At 44.1% G+C, this 15,253-nt stretch overlaps 1 protein-coding gene across 1 annotated transcript in view; it reads right to left on the reverse strand.

Moving 5' to 3' along the window:
• Window positions 1-266: 266 nt before the first annotated feature.
• Window positions 267-15,253, reverse strand: part of LOC124594364 (glutamate receptor U1-like) — an 80,442-nt gene continuing 65,455 nt past the window's right edge. The window contains exons 8-10 of the mRNA XM_047132731.1: window positions 14,188-14,396; window positions 7,809-8,077; window positions 267-549 (exon numbers count right to left, since the gene is read on the reverse strand). Of these exons, the coding sequence (XP_046988687.1) occupies window positions 267-549; window positions 7,809-8,077; window positions 14,188-14,396 (761 nt within the window). The remainder of the gene's footprint in view (window positions 550-7,808; window positions 8,078-14,187; window positions 14,397-15,253) is intronic.

A 15,253-nucleotide genomic window follows, 5' to 3' on the forward strand; every position in this document is an offset into this window, starting at 1 on the left:
TTTCTAACGTGATCCCCCCTCGATTCTACCTACACTAGCTATCGGCCTTGTACACTAACTGTACTCCGTACAAGAAATAAATTTCCTTTTAAAAGAGAACCGAATCTCCTAATTGCCAGCTCCCTAAAGGTTACCGTGCCAGAGCAACTGTTGAGCTGCTTTGTACGCATTGCAGTGTGAATCAATATGTGCAGTGAAGTAAGAGAATCCAAAAGAGCAGGAAGGTCAGAGGAAAAATAGTGAGGTAAGCAATTGTGATTGCTGTTTCAGCGCAGGAATGCCCTGGGCACCAGTGTGTTCTCGGTGCCGGGCTTCTGCTGCCTCTTGTGGTGCCCCTGCCTGGCGGCAACCAGCCTGTGCAGCAGCACCTCGAATAGCAGCGCCGCCAGGGATGCGGCGACGCCGTAGCACACCATGAGCAGCGCGGGCGACACCTCAGTGAGGCCCACCTCGGCGTAGCCGCTGTCGCGGTTCAGGCAGCGCGGTTTCTGCGCCACCCAGCGCGTCCACTCGCGCTTCAGCAGACCTGTCTCCCGCAGCCACGTCAGCCTGTTGTATAACAAAACTTCCCTTTAGCTCCACCATATGACAGACAAGCTAGTGAAATACCAAACAAAACACACACACACTAGGCTTTAATACGCTACTGGACATTAAAATTGCTGCACCAAGAAGAAATGCAGATGATAAACGGGTATTCATTGGACAAATAAATATATTATACTAAAACTGACATGTGATTACATTTTCACGCAATTTGGGTGCATAGATCCTGAGAAATCAGTACCCAGAACAACCACCTCTGGCCGTAATAATGGCCTTGATACGCCTGGGCATTGAGTCAAACAGAGCTTGGATGGCGTGTACAGGTACAGCTGCCCATGCAGCTTCAATACGATACCACAGTTCATCAAGAGTAGTGACTGGCGTATTGTGACGAGCCACTTGCTCGGCCACCATTAACCACACGTTTTCAATTGGTAAGAGATCAGGAGAATGTGCTGGCCAGGGCAGCAGTCGAACATTTTCTGTATCCAGGAAGGCCCGTACAGGGCTTGCAACATGCAGTCGTGCATTATCCTGCTGAAATGTAGGGTTTCGCAGGGATCGAATGAAGGGTAGAGCCACTGATCGTAACACATCTGAAATGTAACGTCCATGCGGACAAGAGGTGACCGAGACGTGTAACCAATGGCACCCCATACCATCACGCCGGGTGATACGCCAGTATGGCGATCACGAATACACGCTTCCAATGTGCGTTCACCGCGATGTCGCCAAACACGGATGCGACCATCATGATGCTGTAAACAGAACCTGGATTCATCCGAAAAAATGACGTTTTGCCATTCGTGCACCCAGGATCGTCGTTGAGTATACCATCGCAGGCACTCCTGTCTGTGATGCAGTGTCAAGGGTAACAGCAGCAATAGTCTCCGACCTCATAGTCCATGCTACTACAAACGTCGTCGAACTGTTCGTGCAGGTGATTGTTCTCTTGCAAACGTCCCCATATGTTGATTCAGGGATCGAGACGTGGCTGCACAATCCGTTACAGCCATTCGGATAAGATGCCTGTCATCTCGCCTGCTAGTGATACGAGGCCGTTGTGATCCAGAACGAAGTTCCATATTACCCTCCTGAACCCACCGTTTCCATATTCTGCTAACAGTCATTGGATCTCGACCAACACGAGCAGCAATGTCGCGATACGATAAAGCGCAATCGCGATAGGCTACAATTCGACCTTTATCAAAGTCGGAAACGTGATGGTACGCATTTCTCCTCCTTACACGAGGCATCACAACAACGTTTCACGAGGCAACGCCGGTCAATTGCTGTTTGTGTATGAGAAATCGGTTGGAATCTTTCCGCATGTCAGCACGTTGTAGGTGTCGTCACCGGCGACTACCTTGTGTGAATGCTCTGAAAAGCTAATCATTTGCATATCACAGCATCTTCTTCCTGTCGGTTAAACTACGCTTCTGTAGCACGTCATCTTCGTGGTGTAGCAATTTTAATGGCCAGTACCGTACATCAAGGTGACAAAACTCATGTAGAGATGGTAATAATACCACATACACAAGGTATGAAAGGGCAGTGCATTGTCAGAGCTGTCACTTGTACTCAGGTAATTCATACGGAAAGATTACACTTGTGCTTCTGGCTGCACGATGGAAATTAACAGATTTTGAATGTGGAATGTTAACTGGAGCTAGATGCGTGGGACATTCCATTTCGGAAATCTTTACGGAATTCAATATTCCGAGTTCCACAGTGTCAAGAATGTGATGAGAATACCAAATTCCAGGCATTAACTCTCTTCATGAACAGTACAGTGGCTGACGGCCTTCACTTAACAACAGAGAACAGTGGCGTTTGTTTAGAGATGTCAGTGCTAGCAGACAAGCAACTCAGCGTGACATAACCGTAGAAATCAATATGGGATGTTTGACAAATTTGTGTCTTAGGACTATATGGCGGAATGTGGTGTTAATCGACAGTTGAAGACTGGCGTTAATATCTTCGCTAACAGTACAACATTGCCTGCAGCGCACTCCTGGGTTTGAGGCCATATCGTTTCGACCCTAGAGGGCTAAAAGAAATGGCCTTGGTCACATAAGTACCGATTTCAGTTGGTAAGAGCTGGTGGTAGGGTTCAAATGTGATGCAGGCCCCACGAAGCCATGGGCCAAATTGCCAACAAGACACTATGTAAACTGGTGGTGGCTCCATAATGATGTGGGCTGTGTTTATATGGAATAGACTGGGTCGTATGGTCCAACTGAGCCGATCATTGACTGTATATGGTTATGCGACTACTTTGACACCATTTGCAGCCATTCATAGGCTTCCAGTTCCCAAACAATGGTGGGATTTTTTTGCATGACAATATGCCAAGCCATTGGGTCACAGTTTTTGCTGACTTGTTTGAGGAACATTCCATACAAGTCAAGTGAATGGCTTGGCCATCCAAATCGCCTGACATGAATCCCATCGAACATTTATGGGACATAGGTGAGAGGTCAATTCATGCAAAACATCCTGCACCGGCAACTTTCGTAATTATGGACAGCTATAGAGGCAGCATGGTTCAATATGTCGACAGGGGACTTCCGACGACTTGTTAAACCCATGCCACTTCGACTTGCTGCACTATGCACGGCAAAAGGAGGTCCGACACGGTATTAGAAGGTATCCTATAGCTTTTGTCATCTCATTATATGCAATGCATCACTGGCACATAATATTTTACCAGACAGGTTAAAATATCCAATTATTAATCCATTTCATAATAAAAGTGACAAGACAGACTTAAACAATTTTCGCCAAGTTTTCTTGTCTCTATTTGTCACGTCGGATTTGGAAATAGCTAAGAGAACTTTGAACTTTAAGTTTTAATTAACGTTTTTATCAGCAAAAATAAATACTTCACAAAATATAAATATTGTTTGACATTTACAGGACGAAACAAACATAAATAAAACGTAGATCATCGATTTAGTAAGTGTCCTCGCCTCTAATTCCTCGGGATGCGCCTTCCAATTTGTATCTAAAATTATTTTATGGTGTATCCCTCCTCTATCGCGAGTTGATTCCCACTAGAACTAAAAACATATTTGCTTATTTGACCTTCATTTAACCTTGTCGTGATCTTGAATAATGTATTATATTATACGTAAAATTTGATTTGCCGCTCTTTTCAAATCTCAAATCAAATATTACGGTACTCATTTAAAAAAAAAAAAATCACTTAACCTCCAAATCACCTTGAACTTACGTTCAAGATCATGGCCAGTAGCTGTAATGTCTGATCCTCTTTGCCCCCTACAACTATTACCTAAAACATTTTGTTGTATCTCATCTCCATCCCGAGTTATTCCGCATTATGGATTAGAACAGTGCACCCTGTGTAACTGCCTGAGTAGGACTACAAATAATGTGTTCATTAATGTTAACGCTTATCATGTAGAAATATCCTGTAAACTGGCTTGTTCCACATCGATAAAAGAACCGTTCAAATTATCTGTGGAGCATATAAAAACACACACTAGTCTTTAATAAAGAGTGACGCACCTAGAAGGAGACGAGAAAACGGAATGAAATGTAACGGATTGAGAGGGAATGCGATGTTATTTCAGTGATTACAAAAATGGCTCTGAACACTATAGGACTTAACATCTGAGGTCATCAGTCCCCTAGAACTTAGAACTACTTAAACCTAACTAGCCTATAGACATCACACACATCCATGCCCGAGGGAGGATTCGAACCTGCGACCGTAGCAGCAGCGCGGTTCCGGACTGAAGCGCCTAGAGCGACTCTGCCACAACGGCCGCGCAGTGATTACAAAATCGAGTTAAATTTACAAAGAAGTTGGCTACACGAACCCACTTATCAGCATGACATTGCACCCCGTCGGCTCTGTTACGTGCTCTGTTTTTGTTTCGGAAGGGTGTCATAAGGCCGTGCAACCTATCCTGGGGCATGATAGCTTACAACTGTGGAAACTAGTCCTTTATATCCTATATACTGGGACTGGGATGCAGTTGACATCCTAGATGGTCCCACCATGTTCTATCAGCGGCGGATTTGAGGTCTTTCTGGTCACGGAAATAGTTCGACATCACACATGCAGCTCAAAGGGATACGTCGAATCCGTTTATGATGATTGTACTGTAGAAAACTGGCCCCACTATACTGTCCCATGAAGACACGAGATATCCGTGACGTACTGTTGTGCCGCCAATAACTACCAGCCATGACCTGAAGTCGTACTTGATGATTTCTAACATCATGACGTCAGGAGTAACATTGCTGTGATCCCTAAAACATTAGAAGAATGAGACCTTTCCCTGGGCAGCCACCATGCTCACCGACAATGGTCATTCAGGGTAGCGCAGAACCGCGAATCATTGCTGAACACAATGAGACACCATTCTTCAGCAGTCCTTGATTCGTGGCGTCGCCATCGATCCAAACGTATCCGTTTGTGTTGTGACCTTGACGGTAGTCAACGCGAGTGACGGTAATTACCTAGTCTGGCTGCTGCTAGCCTCCGACTAATGATGCCAGATGACACGTGACCTTGCAGGCAGTCCATTGTGTGAGCTCGGATGGCAGGTGCAGCTGTGAAGGTGTTGTGATATGCTTGGTACACAATACGGCGATCTTCCCATGTGATGGAGACGTAATCGATCGGAAACTTAGGATGAGTATGCCTGTCCTACGCTGTCACGCAATCTAAACGTCAGAATACTACCACATCTGATTGTCACAAAAATCTGGATAGTGCATGAGTCAGCTAGCCTAGTAGAGATCCATAATGAGGCCCCTTTCAAACTCTTCCAGGTGCTAATATGATTACGAAGTCTTTCGCGACGGAGTCCTTGCATAAAAAGTTCTCGGTTCCAGGTGCTGATAATACAAGTGTGACGCTGTTCACGGTTTTTCTATACCGTTTCAGGCCTGTTAACAACCCTAATCACCTATGCACTCTAACGGCCGTTTTGCTTATCACATAGAACTGCAACTCTAATCATTTACACACCAACCGATGATGTGTATGTGCACGGAACTACTTTGACATTCAACAACGTGTTCTGGGCCCTTCACTTTGTTTGTCTTGCGGTGCATTCCAGAAAGTCTATTCAAGCATGTTCTTAGATTCTTTCGTGGCTTCCTAACTGAATAAAATTCTCACGTCAGACGAGATTCGACTGCGTGTCAGTAGTGTTGTAACAACTCGTTCCCAGTGACGCCGTGGGGTCGTCCTCTCAACCGTGGTGGTTGCGACAATTGGTGGGTTTGGGCTTAGCTCATCCTGGATCTGATCGGAGGATCTTTCGCTAATCCTCGTAAATCAGGTTATGTTCGTCGCCTACAAGGCTGCCTTGAGGACTAGTGACTGTCCCACAATGCTGGTGCTTTCGAGCACCTGTTCCAAATAAACTTGCGAAAATTACTGTCAGAAGGCAGCATTTCCCAGAGGAGTGGTATTATTTGGAGAAGCGAATAACCAATGATAATTCTTGTTAGATTTCTGTTACTGAAAATCACTGGCTGAGAGGCCAGAAGTTTGAATGATTTTGGGAGTTGTTGTCAGTTCGTGGGGTTGGTAGTCAGTCAGCAGCCCCTCTGGGTCAAGGAGGCAAGTCGTGTACCCTCTGGACTCGACGTGGAGCTTAAAACCGTTTAACATTTATGATCCTTAGTTAATAACAACATCCTTAGTTAATAACAAAATCGAACAGGGGACAATCGACACCAAGTGTTTCTAATGGTGATGACATAATATCAGTACTTGAAGGCTGGTGGCCAACTTACCACATTCTTATTATAGCTGTTCTGTTGGGTGCTCAACCATTTTACTGAGCGATTATCCCAGGGGGCAAAACCTGGACCCAGTTGCAGGCTGCCTATCTAGTGGCTACCCAGAGGTAACAAAACTTCTGTTTTCAATGTTTCATACAAGTACTGGCAGAATTAAAAAATTTAAAATGCTGACAATCTACTCATTAAGAGATATAGTCTTATGTTAAAGGTTCCATACCTTTAAACTGTATATGTCTTCAGGAACAGTAATGCACATCCCTTTAATACCCAGACTATATTCGTGCAATATTTAAAAATGAGAACATTTTGTGGCTTCCAACAAACTTTAAACATAAATTCAAACCTTTCCCACACTTTTTCTGGTTTACATGGTTGATATCATACATTTAATACATGGAGAAGTAATCAGAAGTTTGAAGTTGTTTATAACAGTAGTTCGATTCCATAAAGAATCAGGGGGTTACTGACAAAACACTAATTTATGTAGGTTAGCAACTAGTAATAAGGACGGTACATATGCAGCACAAGGAGCCACCCTACAATGTCAGTACTGGCTCTTGAACAAAGAAGTCTGATGGCCACTGCCAGAAGTCAAGATGGTGGTGGTGGGGGCTCATTTTCAATATTATTACTGACTTTCAAAGGTAGCATACAGATGTATAAATGACATGTAAAAAAATGCTGATTTAAAAAAAACAGTACACAGAAAGAACAATCATCAGAGTTCAGAATTTATTTTCATAAGCTCAGAAAGCATATATATAGTCAGTGCACTCTCTTTGCTTCTTTGTATTTGGCTATGTTGCATGTTTACATTCTGCCGATTTTTTCCTTATTTCAACTAAATGAGTTATTACTCATAACTTTTTTTATAATAAGAATATGGGAGGAAGAAACTGAATGTGCCAACAACAAACATTATTTTAAAAAATGCTGCTCATGAGGAGATAAAAAATTCATCGCATCACTAAAAAGGTAGTAATTCTGTTGGTTAACATGGTGTTCCAACATACTATTAAATTCTGGTGCTGATTTGACAATACTACACTTAAATCATATTTGCGACAACTCAGTGACCCAGAGTATAGTTCCTCAAAGGCTAAGATATATTGAATTATCACCCAAAAATGAATCTGTAGATAAGGATAACACTTTTAATTCCAATATGCAAAGATTACGTGAAATCAAAAATGCATTCCCCCGCAGAGACATGGAAATATGATCTGTCGCTCTCTGGTTTCCCAGGCGAGAGTTGTGGTTTAGAGTCCGTGTTCGTGCTCGGTAGGCAGATGTCTTGTATCAGGTCGTGGAGACACTAACCAGCTAGAGATGATGGTTAATGAAACAGATGGACTTGACAAAATGAAATAGTGAGAATACCGAAATCCCTGACTGATTTAGAAAACTGTGCCAAAATACGGCTAGCGATTTCTGTGAACCACACGACGACTGCTACAGGCTGCGTCGCTTACGTCCTGGAGAAGGTCTCCTTGTACTGCGACTGCTTCCTGACGGCCATGATGATGCCCCTCAGCGGGAACATGGGCACCGCCTTGAGGCTGCACTTCTCCGACTCGAGGAAGGTGTCGCCGATCACCTTGTAGGCCGCCTCGTCCGCGTGGCACGCCACGCCGCCCTCGCGCATCTGCGCCACGCAGTCCTCCAGCGGGCGGAACGCTTTGCGCGGCTGCGAGTACACGCGCTCCCGGTAGAAGGACTTGATCAGCGGATCCTTCGTCTCCTGCAGACATCCACAACGCATTTGCTGTACAGTCTGAAAAGGTACAGACAGCAAATCAGTCTACATTTATCAAGCAGTTCCCAGCCTAAGAGGTCCTAAACATAACTTCCACTAAAAAGTTACTGCAAATAAAATCATACGACAGTAATTTTTGTTTAAATAATCGTAAATGGCATAAATACTAATGTCGCCATTATACACTACTGGCCATTAAAATTGCTACACCACGAAGATGACGTGCTACAGACGCGAAATTTAACCGACTGGAAGAAGATGCTGTGATGTGCAAATGATTAGCTTCTCAGAGCATTCACACAACGTTGGCGCCGGTGCCGACATCTACAACGTGCTGACATGAGGAAAGTTTCCAATCCATTTCTCATACACAAACAGCAGTTGGTCGGCGGTGCCTGGTGAAACGTTCAGTGATGCCTCGTGTAAGGAGGAGAAATGCGTACCATCACGTTTCCGACTTTGATAATGGTAGTATTGTAGGCCATCGTATCGCGACATTGTTGCTGGCGTTAGTCGAGATCCAATGACTGTTAGCAGAATATGGAATCGGTGGGTTCAGGAGGGTAATACGGAACGCCGTGCTGGATCACAACGGCCTCGAATCACTAGCAGTCGATATGACAGGCATCTTATCCGCATGGCTGTAACGGATCGTGCAGCCACGTCTCGATCCCTGAGTCAACAGATGGGGACGTTTGCAAGACAACAACCATCTGCACGAACAGTTCGACGACGTTTGCAGCAGCATGGACTATCAGCTCTGAGACAATGGCTGCAGTAACCCTTGACGCTGCATCACAGAGAGGAGCGCCTGCGATGATGTAATCAGCTACGAACCTGGGTGCACGAATGGCAAACGTCATTTTTTCGCATGAATCCAGGCTCTGTTTACAGCATCATGATGGTCGCATCCGTGTTTGGCGACATCGCGGTGAACGCACATTGGAAGCGTGTATTCGTGATCGCCATACTGGCGTATCTCGCGGCGTGACGGTATGGGGTGATATTGGTTACACGTCTCGGTCACCTTTTGTTCGCATTGACGGCACTTTGAACAGTGGACGTTACATTTCAGATGTGTTACGACCCGTGGCTCTACCCTTCATTCGATCCCTGCGAAACCCTACGTTTCAGCAGGATAATGCACGACCGCATATTGAAGGTCCTGTACGGGCCTTTCTGGATACAGAAAATGTTCGACTACTGTCCTGGCCAGCACATTCTCCAGATCTCTCACCAATTGAAAACGTCTGGTCAATGGTGGCCGAGCAACTGGCTCGTCACAATACGCCAGTCACTACTCTTGATGAACTGTGGTGTCGTATTGAAGCTGCATGGACAGCTGTACCTGTACACGCCGTCCAAGCTCTGTTTGACTCAATGCCCAGGCGTATCAAGGCCGTTATTACGGTCAGAGGTCGTTGTTCTGGGTACTGATTTTTCAGGGTCTGTGCACCCGAATTGCGTGAAAATGTAATAATATGTCAGTTCTAGTACAATATATTTGTCCAGCGAATATCTGTTTATCATCTGCATTTCTTCTTGGTGTAGCAATTTTAATGGCCAGTAGTGTAGATACACACAAGTTCCGTGAGAAATACAGTGAGACTTACAGCACTGGAAGCGATATGCCGACGCTGTGTTGTTCTGCTTGTGTAGAACACTGTATTCAAGTCTCCCAGACGCTCAGTCCGAGTTCCAGCACCGTGCAGCCATCACGTAATCGTTGAGAGCGCCATCAGTGAAGCTGTGTTTTTGTTGTGTGTTACGAAAATGGAACAACGGAATGTGGAGCAACATTAAGCCATCAAGCTTTGTGCAAAACCTGGAGAATCTGCGAGTGTAATCTTTTAAAAGTTGCAACAGGGCTAAGAGGAACATTCATTATCAAGCGCAAAAGTTTATCGTTCGCACAAATCGTTTCTGGAAGGCCAAGAAAATGTTCAACCTCGCTCAAGGAGATCCTCAACTTCAACAACTGACAAAAACCTCGGATGTGTTGTGTTTCTGTGAGATCAGACCGACGTTTAAGGATGATGGGTGATCTCTTAAACTTAAACAATCTCACCGTACATCGGATTTTGAGCGAAAATTTGCACATGAGAAAGGTTTGTACCAAAAAGGTGCTGGAAAACATAACAATTGATCAGAAGGACAAATGAAGAAACATTTGCGTTGATCTTGAGAAGATTGCAATGACCAATTCGGTCGTGTGATCACAGGCGATGAGTCCTGGATTTCTGAGTACGATCCTGAGACAAAGAGGTAAAGTGGGGAGTGGCACAGTGAGACATTCCTCGACAGAAAAATAAGCTCGAATGAGCAAATCAAATATCAAAACAATGCAGATTTGCTTTTTTGACAGTAGAGGTCTCGTGCATAAAGAATTTGCTCCTCAAGGATGAATTGTCAACCACGTGTTTTACAAAGATATCCTTGAAAGGCTCAGGAAAAGAATGAATCGAGTGAGACCGGACACAGCAAACAATTAAACTATAGTAAAATGAAGACCCTAAGCTGTCGACAGGCGTTGATATACATCAACGGGGACAGTTGAAAATGTGTGCCCCGACCGGGCATTGAACCCGGGATCTCCTGCTTGCATGGCAGACGCCCTATCCATCTTTTTTTCATTATGGTTCGTAGCGGACGTCACATGACATCTGTTGAAGTTCGTTGTTGATCTTTTCACTGAGTTTTTTTTTTTTTTTTTTTACAGAGGCCAGCCAGCTCTCTGACCGAACACGCTGAGCTACCGTGCCGGCTCCATCTGAGCCACTGAGGGCACAGAGGATAGTGCGACTGCAGGGATTTATCCCTTGCACGCTCCCCGTGGGACCCATATGCCCAACTTAATGTCCACACACCATATTCGTAGTGCCCCTCCCCATTACACTCATTACTCGCGGCAGACAATCTTGCCGAGTCCCGTAAGAGTACGGGCAATGCGTGTGCATCCAGCACAGAAAAAGAAGGTCAATGGCCGGTTAGCCTTAACTATATGAAGATGGTATCAGTTCTTTCGGACATGTTCGAAAGAACAGATATCATCTTCATATAGCGAACAATTGGATGCTGCATCATTACAACGTCTCATGTCACACGCCCACTTCCACCGCGGAATTTTGGAGCTCTGAGGGCATTGCTGTTGTTCCACAGACCCCCTATTCGCCTGATCTCTTTCCTTATGAAATCTTTTCTTTTTCTGCAATTGAAAAAGTCTTAAAGGACATCATTTTGGGACTCTGCAGAACATTAAAAAGAGTGTGACCGACATGTTAAAGGCCCCACCACTTGAAGCCTTTCCGCACTGCTACGTAGAATAGAAATAACACCACCGGTGTATGGCTGCCGATGGGAACTGCTTCGAAGGGGACAATATTGTGGTTTCAAAATAAAAAGTAAAAGCTTTAGTAGATAAAAAATCAATATCTTTACCTTTCTCACACGTCTCGTAATAATTACTGATGTGCAAACACATGGCGACCATTGTCCACCGCGAGAAGCAATGCCAACTGGGGAGCTGTCCACTCCGCAGCAGCCAACTCTTACGTGTTTCCATATAGACCTAGACATCGTCATAGTCATCATCATCATACCTGACACCTTCAGTTAAAATCGCAGAGCGCACTAGACCATCTAGATTGAGCCGTCGATCAATGGAAATGTGTCGACTGGTCGAATGAACCATGTTTCTTGTTACACCATGTCAATGGTCGTGTCCTAATACGCTATCATCCAGACGAACGATTCCTCGAAAACATTTACAGCGCCGCAGATTCAAGCTTGTTGGGACAGTATTATGCCGCTGGGGAAAATTACCCTGGTTTCCATGGGATCTTTGGTAATAATCGAAGGCACATTACAGCTGTAGACTACATGAACACTACTGTGAACCCCGTGTATCCTTCCATGCTTGTCTCTTCTATGACGACAATGGTATCTTCCAAGAGGGTAACTGCCCTTGTCAAAAGGTGATAATGGTATTACAGTGACTCGAGGAGCATGTTAGTGAACTCACATTGATGTGCCCACGAAATTTGTCAGATCTGAACCTGGTGGAATACAAAATGAATGCTATCGGGCGTCAATTCTGTGTCCATAAGTCAACCACCCGTAATTTGTAGGAATTACGTCACCTATGCCAGTCACCTCAGGAAATGCCACGCAAAATTCTTGATGTGTCGAATTTTAAGAGTAACAGACAATTATTTAGTTGTTATAATGTTTTGGATCCTCAGTGTAAGTAGACGGTAAACCACGCAATCTATTGTACAAATGCTACATGTGTATCTGAGGTATGAAAGCTGAGTTACGCGGCACATTTTGATGCAGATAGGTGACAGCCGTTGTTTGTGGTAGTTGGACGCTAGGCACCATATCCTGCACGTGTTGGAGAGTCTAGATATGGATATGTAAAGGGCACGATACGAAAATAGGGGCTTGTGGTATCTTGTTGAGATATAAAGTACCATACAGTGTTCAAATGTTAAGTGGAGTCATTGTTTCTTTATTGGTTGTACTAATTATCAAAAGTCCACACCTCTTACACAGTCAGTTGATTTGGACCACAATGGCCATTTTCAAGTGATGAATAAATGCATATACATAGTAAATGCGTACAGATATGGTCGGACGGCAGGAGTTAGTAAATCATGGAAGTATGAACCAGTCGTCATTGTTTCTTGGATCAATACAAGAAGAAGTCGATTGTTAAGTAGTAGTGAGTACTAAAAAGTAATGAGTGCTATCGACAGCGGGTCACAACTTGATTCCATACTTCTCGATTTTCAGAAGGCTTTTGACACCATTCCTTACAAGAGACTTCTAACCACATTGTGCGTCTTAGGAGTATCGTCTCAGTTCGCGACTGAATTCGTGATATCTCATCAGGAAGGTCACAGTATGTAGTAATCGACGGAAAATCATTGATTAAAACAGAAGTGACATCCAGAGTACCCCAGGGAAGGATTGCAGATCCTCTGCTGTTCCTAATCTATGTAGTCGATTTTGGAGACAATCTGACTAGCCCTCTTAGATTGTTTGCAATTGCTGCTGTGATATACCGTCTCATAAAGTCATCAGGACATAAAAACCAATTGCGTAACGGTTTAGAAAAGTATGTGTGTGGTAGGTAAAATGGCAATTGTCTCTGAATAAGGAAAAGTGTGAGGTCGCCCACATGAGTACGAAAAGACAACCGTTAAATTTCGGTTGCACGATAAATGATACAAATCCAAAGGCAGTCTTTTCGATTAAATACGTAGGAATTACAATTACGAACAACTTAAATATGAACGATCACATAGATAATGTCGAGGGGAAGGCACAGGAAAGACTGCGTTTTATTGGCAGAACGCGTAAAAGATGCACAAACCTACTGGAGAGACTGTCGACATTACACTTGTTCTCCCTCTGCTACAGTATTGCTGTGCCGTATGGGATCCTTACCACATAGGATTGTCAAAGAAGGGCAGCTCTTTTGTATTATCGTGAAACAGGAGAGAGAGTGTCACGGTTATGATAAGCGATTTGGGGTGGCAACCATTAGAAGAAAGGCGCTTTTCGTTCTTTTCAAGAAATTTCAATTACCAACTTTCTTCACTGAGTGTGGTGCCAACCTGCACTACCGTCACTACCATCATCCGAAAGCACAGTGGTTATGACACCTAACCAGCTTTCGGAACTAGTGTTGTTTAAATCATTGTCCGACCATTTAGATTTTTATTTTTCCGTTCTTTCTCCAAAATCTATTCCCCCGAATTTCGGGGTAATCTCTTGAAAAATTATATGGCCGATCATCTTCCCATTCTTCATCTATCCGACACGATGCTCTGTCTCTGATGACCTTGTCATCGACTGGGCGTTAAACTCAAAGTTGCTTTATTACATGCTAGGTACTGTACTTATCCTAGCTCTGTACCACTTTCTGATGACATACATGTATCCCTCGCAACTTGCTACATTAGGTGGTTATGTGGCCAGAGGTCAGCGACTATAGGGCATTTTTTTCTGTGTGTTCTATAATGCATTTTCACCGGTATATTTTGTGTTTGCATTTATTGATGAGAGACACAATGTATGTCTCGCCTTACATTTCCGTAGTTGATGTTGTAGGGCAGGTCATGGATGACGATGCGCATCTTGGAACTGAAGAGCGACTCCAGGGTCTTGATGCTGCTGCTGGGCAGCTGCAGGAGCGTCACGATGCACGCCGAGTAGGCCGTCATGTGGAAGACGGCCAGCACCAGCAGGAACATGAGCAGGATGCGCGAAGAGGCGTTCTGCGGCGGGTCCTGCATGCCTGTGGAGACGTACAGTAAGTCATGATAGAAATGGTACATCTGTTAACTGTTGCTGCCCTCTGCGCAGGACGTCACCCCAGTGTTATTTACGGCTTCAGTAAACAAGTCAAAATCATTTGAGATCCAACATTTTGCAAGTTGCAATTTTATAAACTGGAAAACGTGTGATAGCAATTCACTCTGCAATCTGTACTAAGTGTTTGCAATTGACCTAAACTATGCTACAACCTAACTGGCATGATAAGGGACTTCTATACAAGAAAATATGATCGCGTAAGGATGGAATGGATAGAAACTACAGCTATGATAAAGCTAACTTACTAAAAAAGAAATCCACTCAGTGCAGCATCGAAGAAGGAGAGAACAAGAACAATATCTTCATCACCAATAGCATGTCAATTGCATCAACTGGAGAAAATGGTACTGTAGTTATTATCTCGAATCCATAATGGTTTGTGTATATACAGTACTTCTCTTTACTGTGGAAACTATTACGGAGGGAGACGGAGAGAGAGAGAGAAAATCTAGTTACACCAGTGTTCGTTATGGGTGCTAACAGTGCTCATTTACCTGGTGAGCTGAAGAGAAGAATATTGACTTTATGATGAGTGATGAGTTACATATGACTAAGCAGTCAGAGGATTCAGGCAAGTAATTCGAAAGTTTCTACAAAGTAATGGTTGTACAACTTATTCTGTTCGGGACTAGGAATTGGCTCTGGCTTTAATGCGCAAACAATGTTGATCGAGTGGGGTGTTGAAGAAGGAAACACTTAGGAAAATGTGATAACCACACTTTTGCAACTGGTATTGCAAGTCATCTCAAGCAGTAAATGATACGCAGTAAAGTCAGCGCC

The sequence above is a fragment of the Schistocerca americana genome, chromosome 2 (assembly GCF_021461395.2).
Source record: "Schistocerca americana isolate TAMUIC-IGC-003095 chromosome 2, iqSchAmer2.1, whole genome shotgun sequence".
NCBI lineage: Eukaryota > Metazoa > Arthropoda > Insecta > Orthoptera > Acrididae > Schistocerca > Schistocerca americana.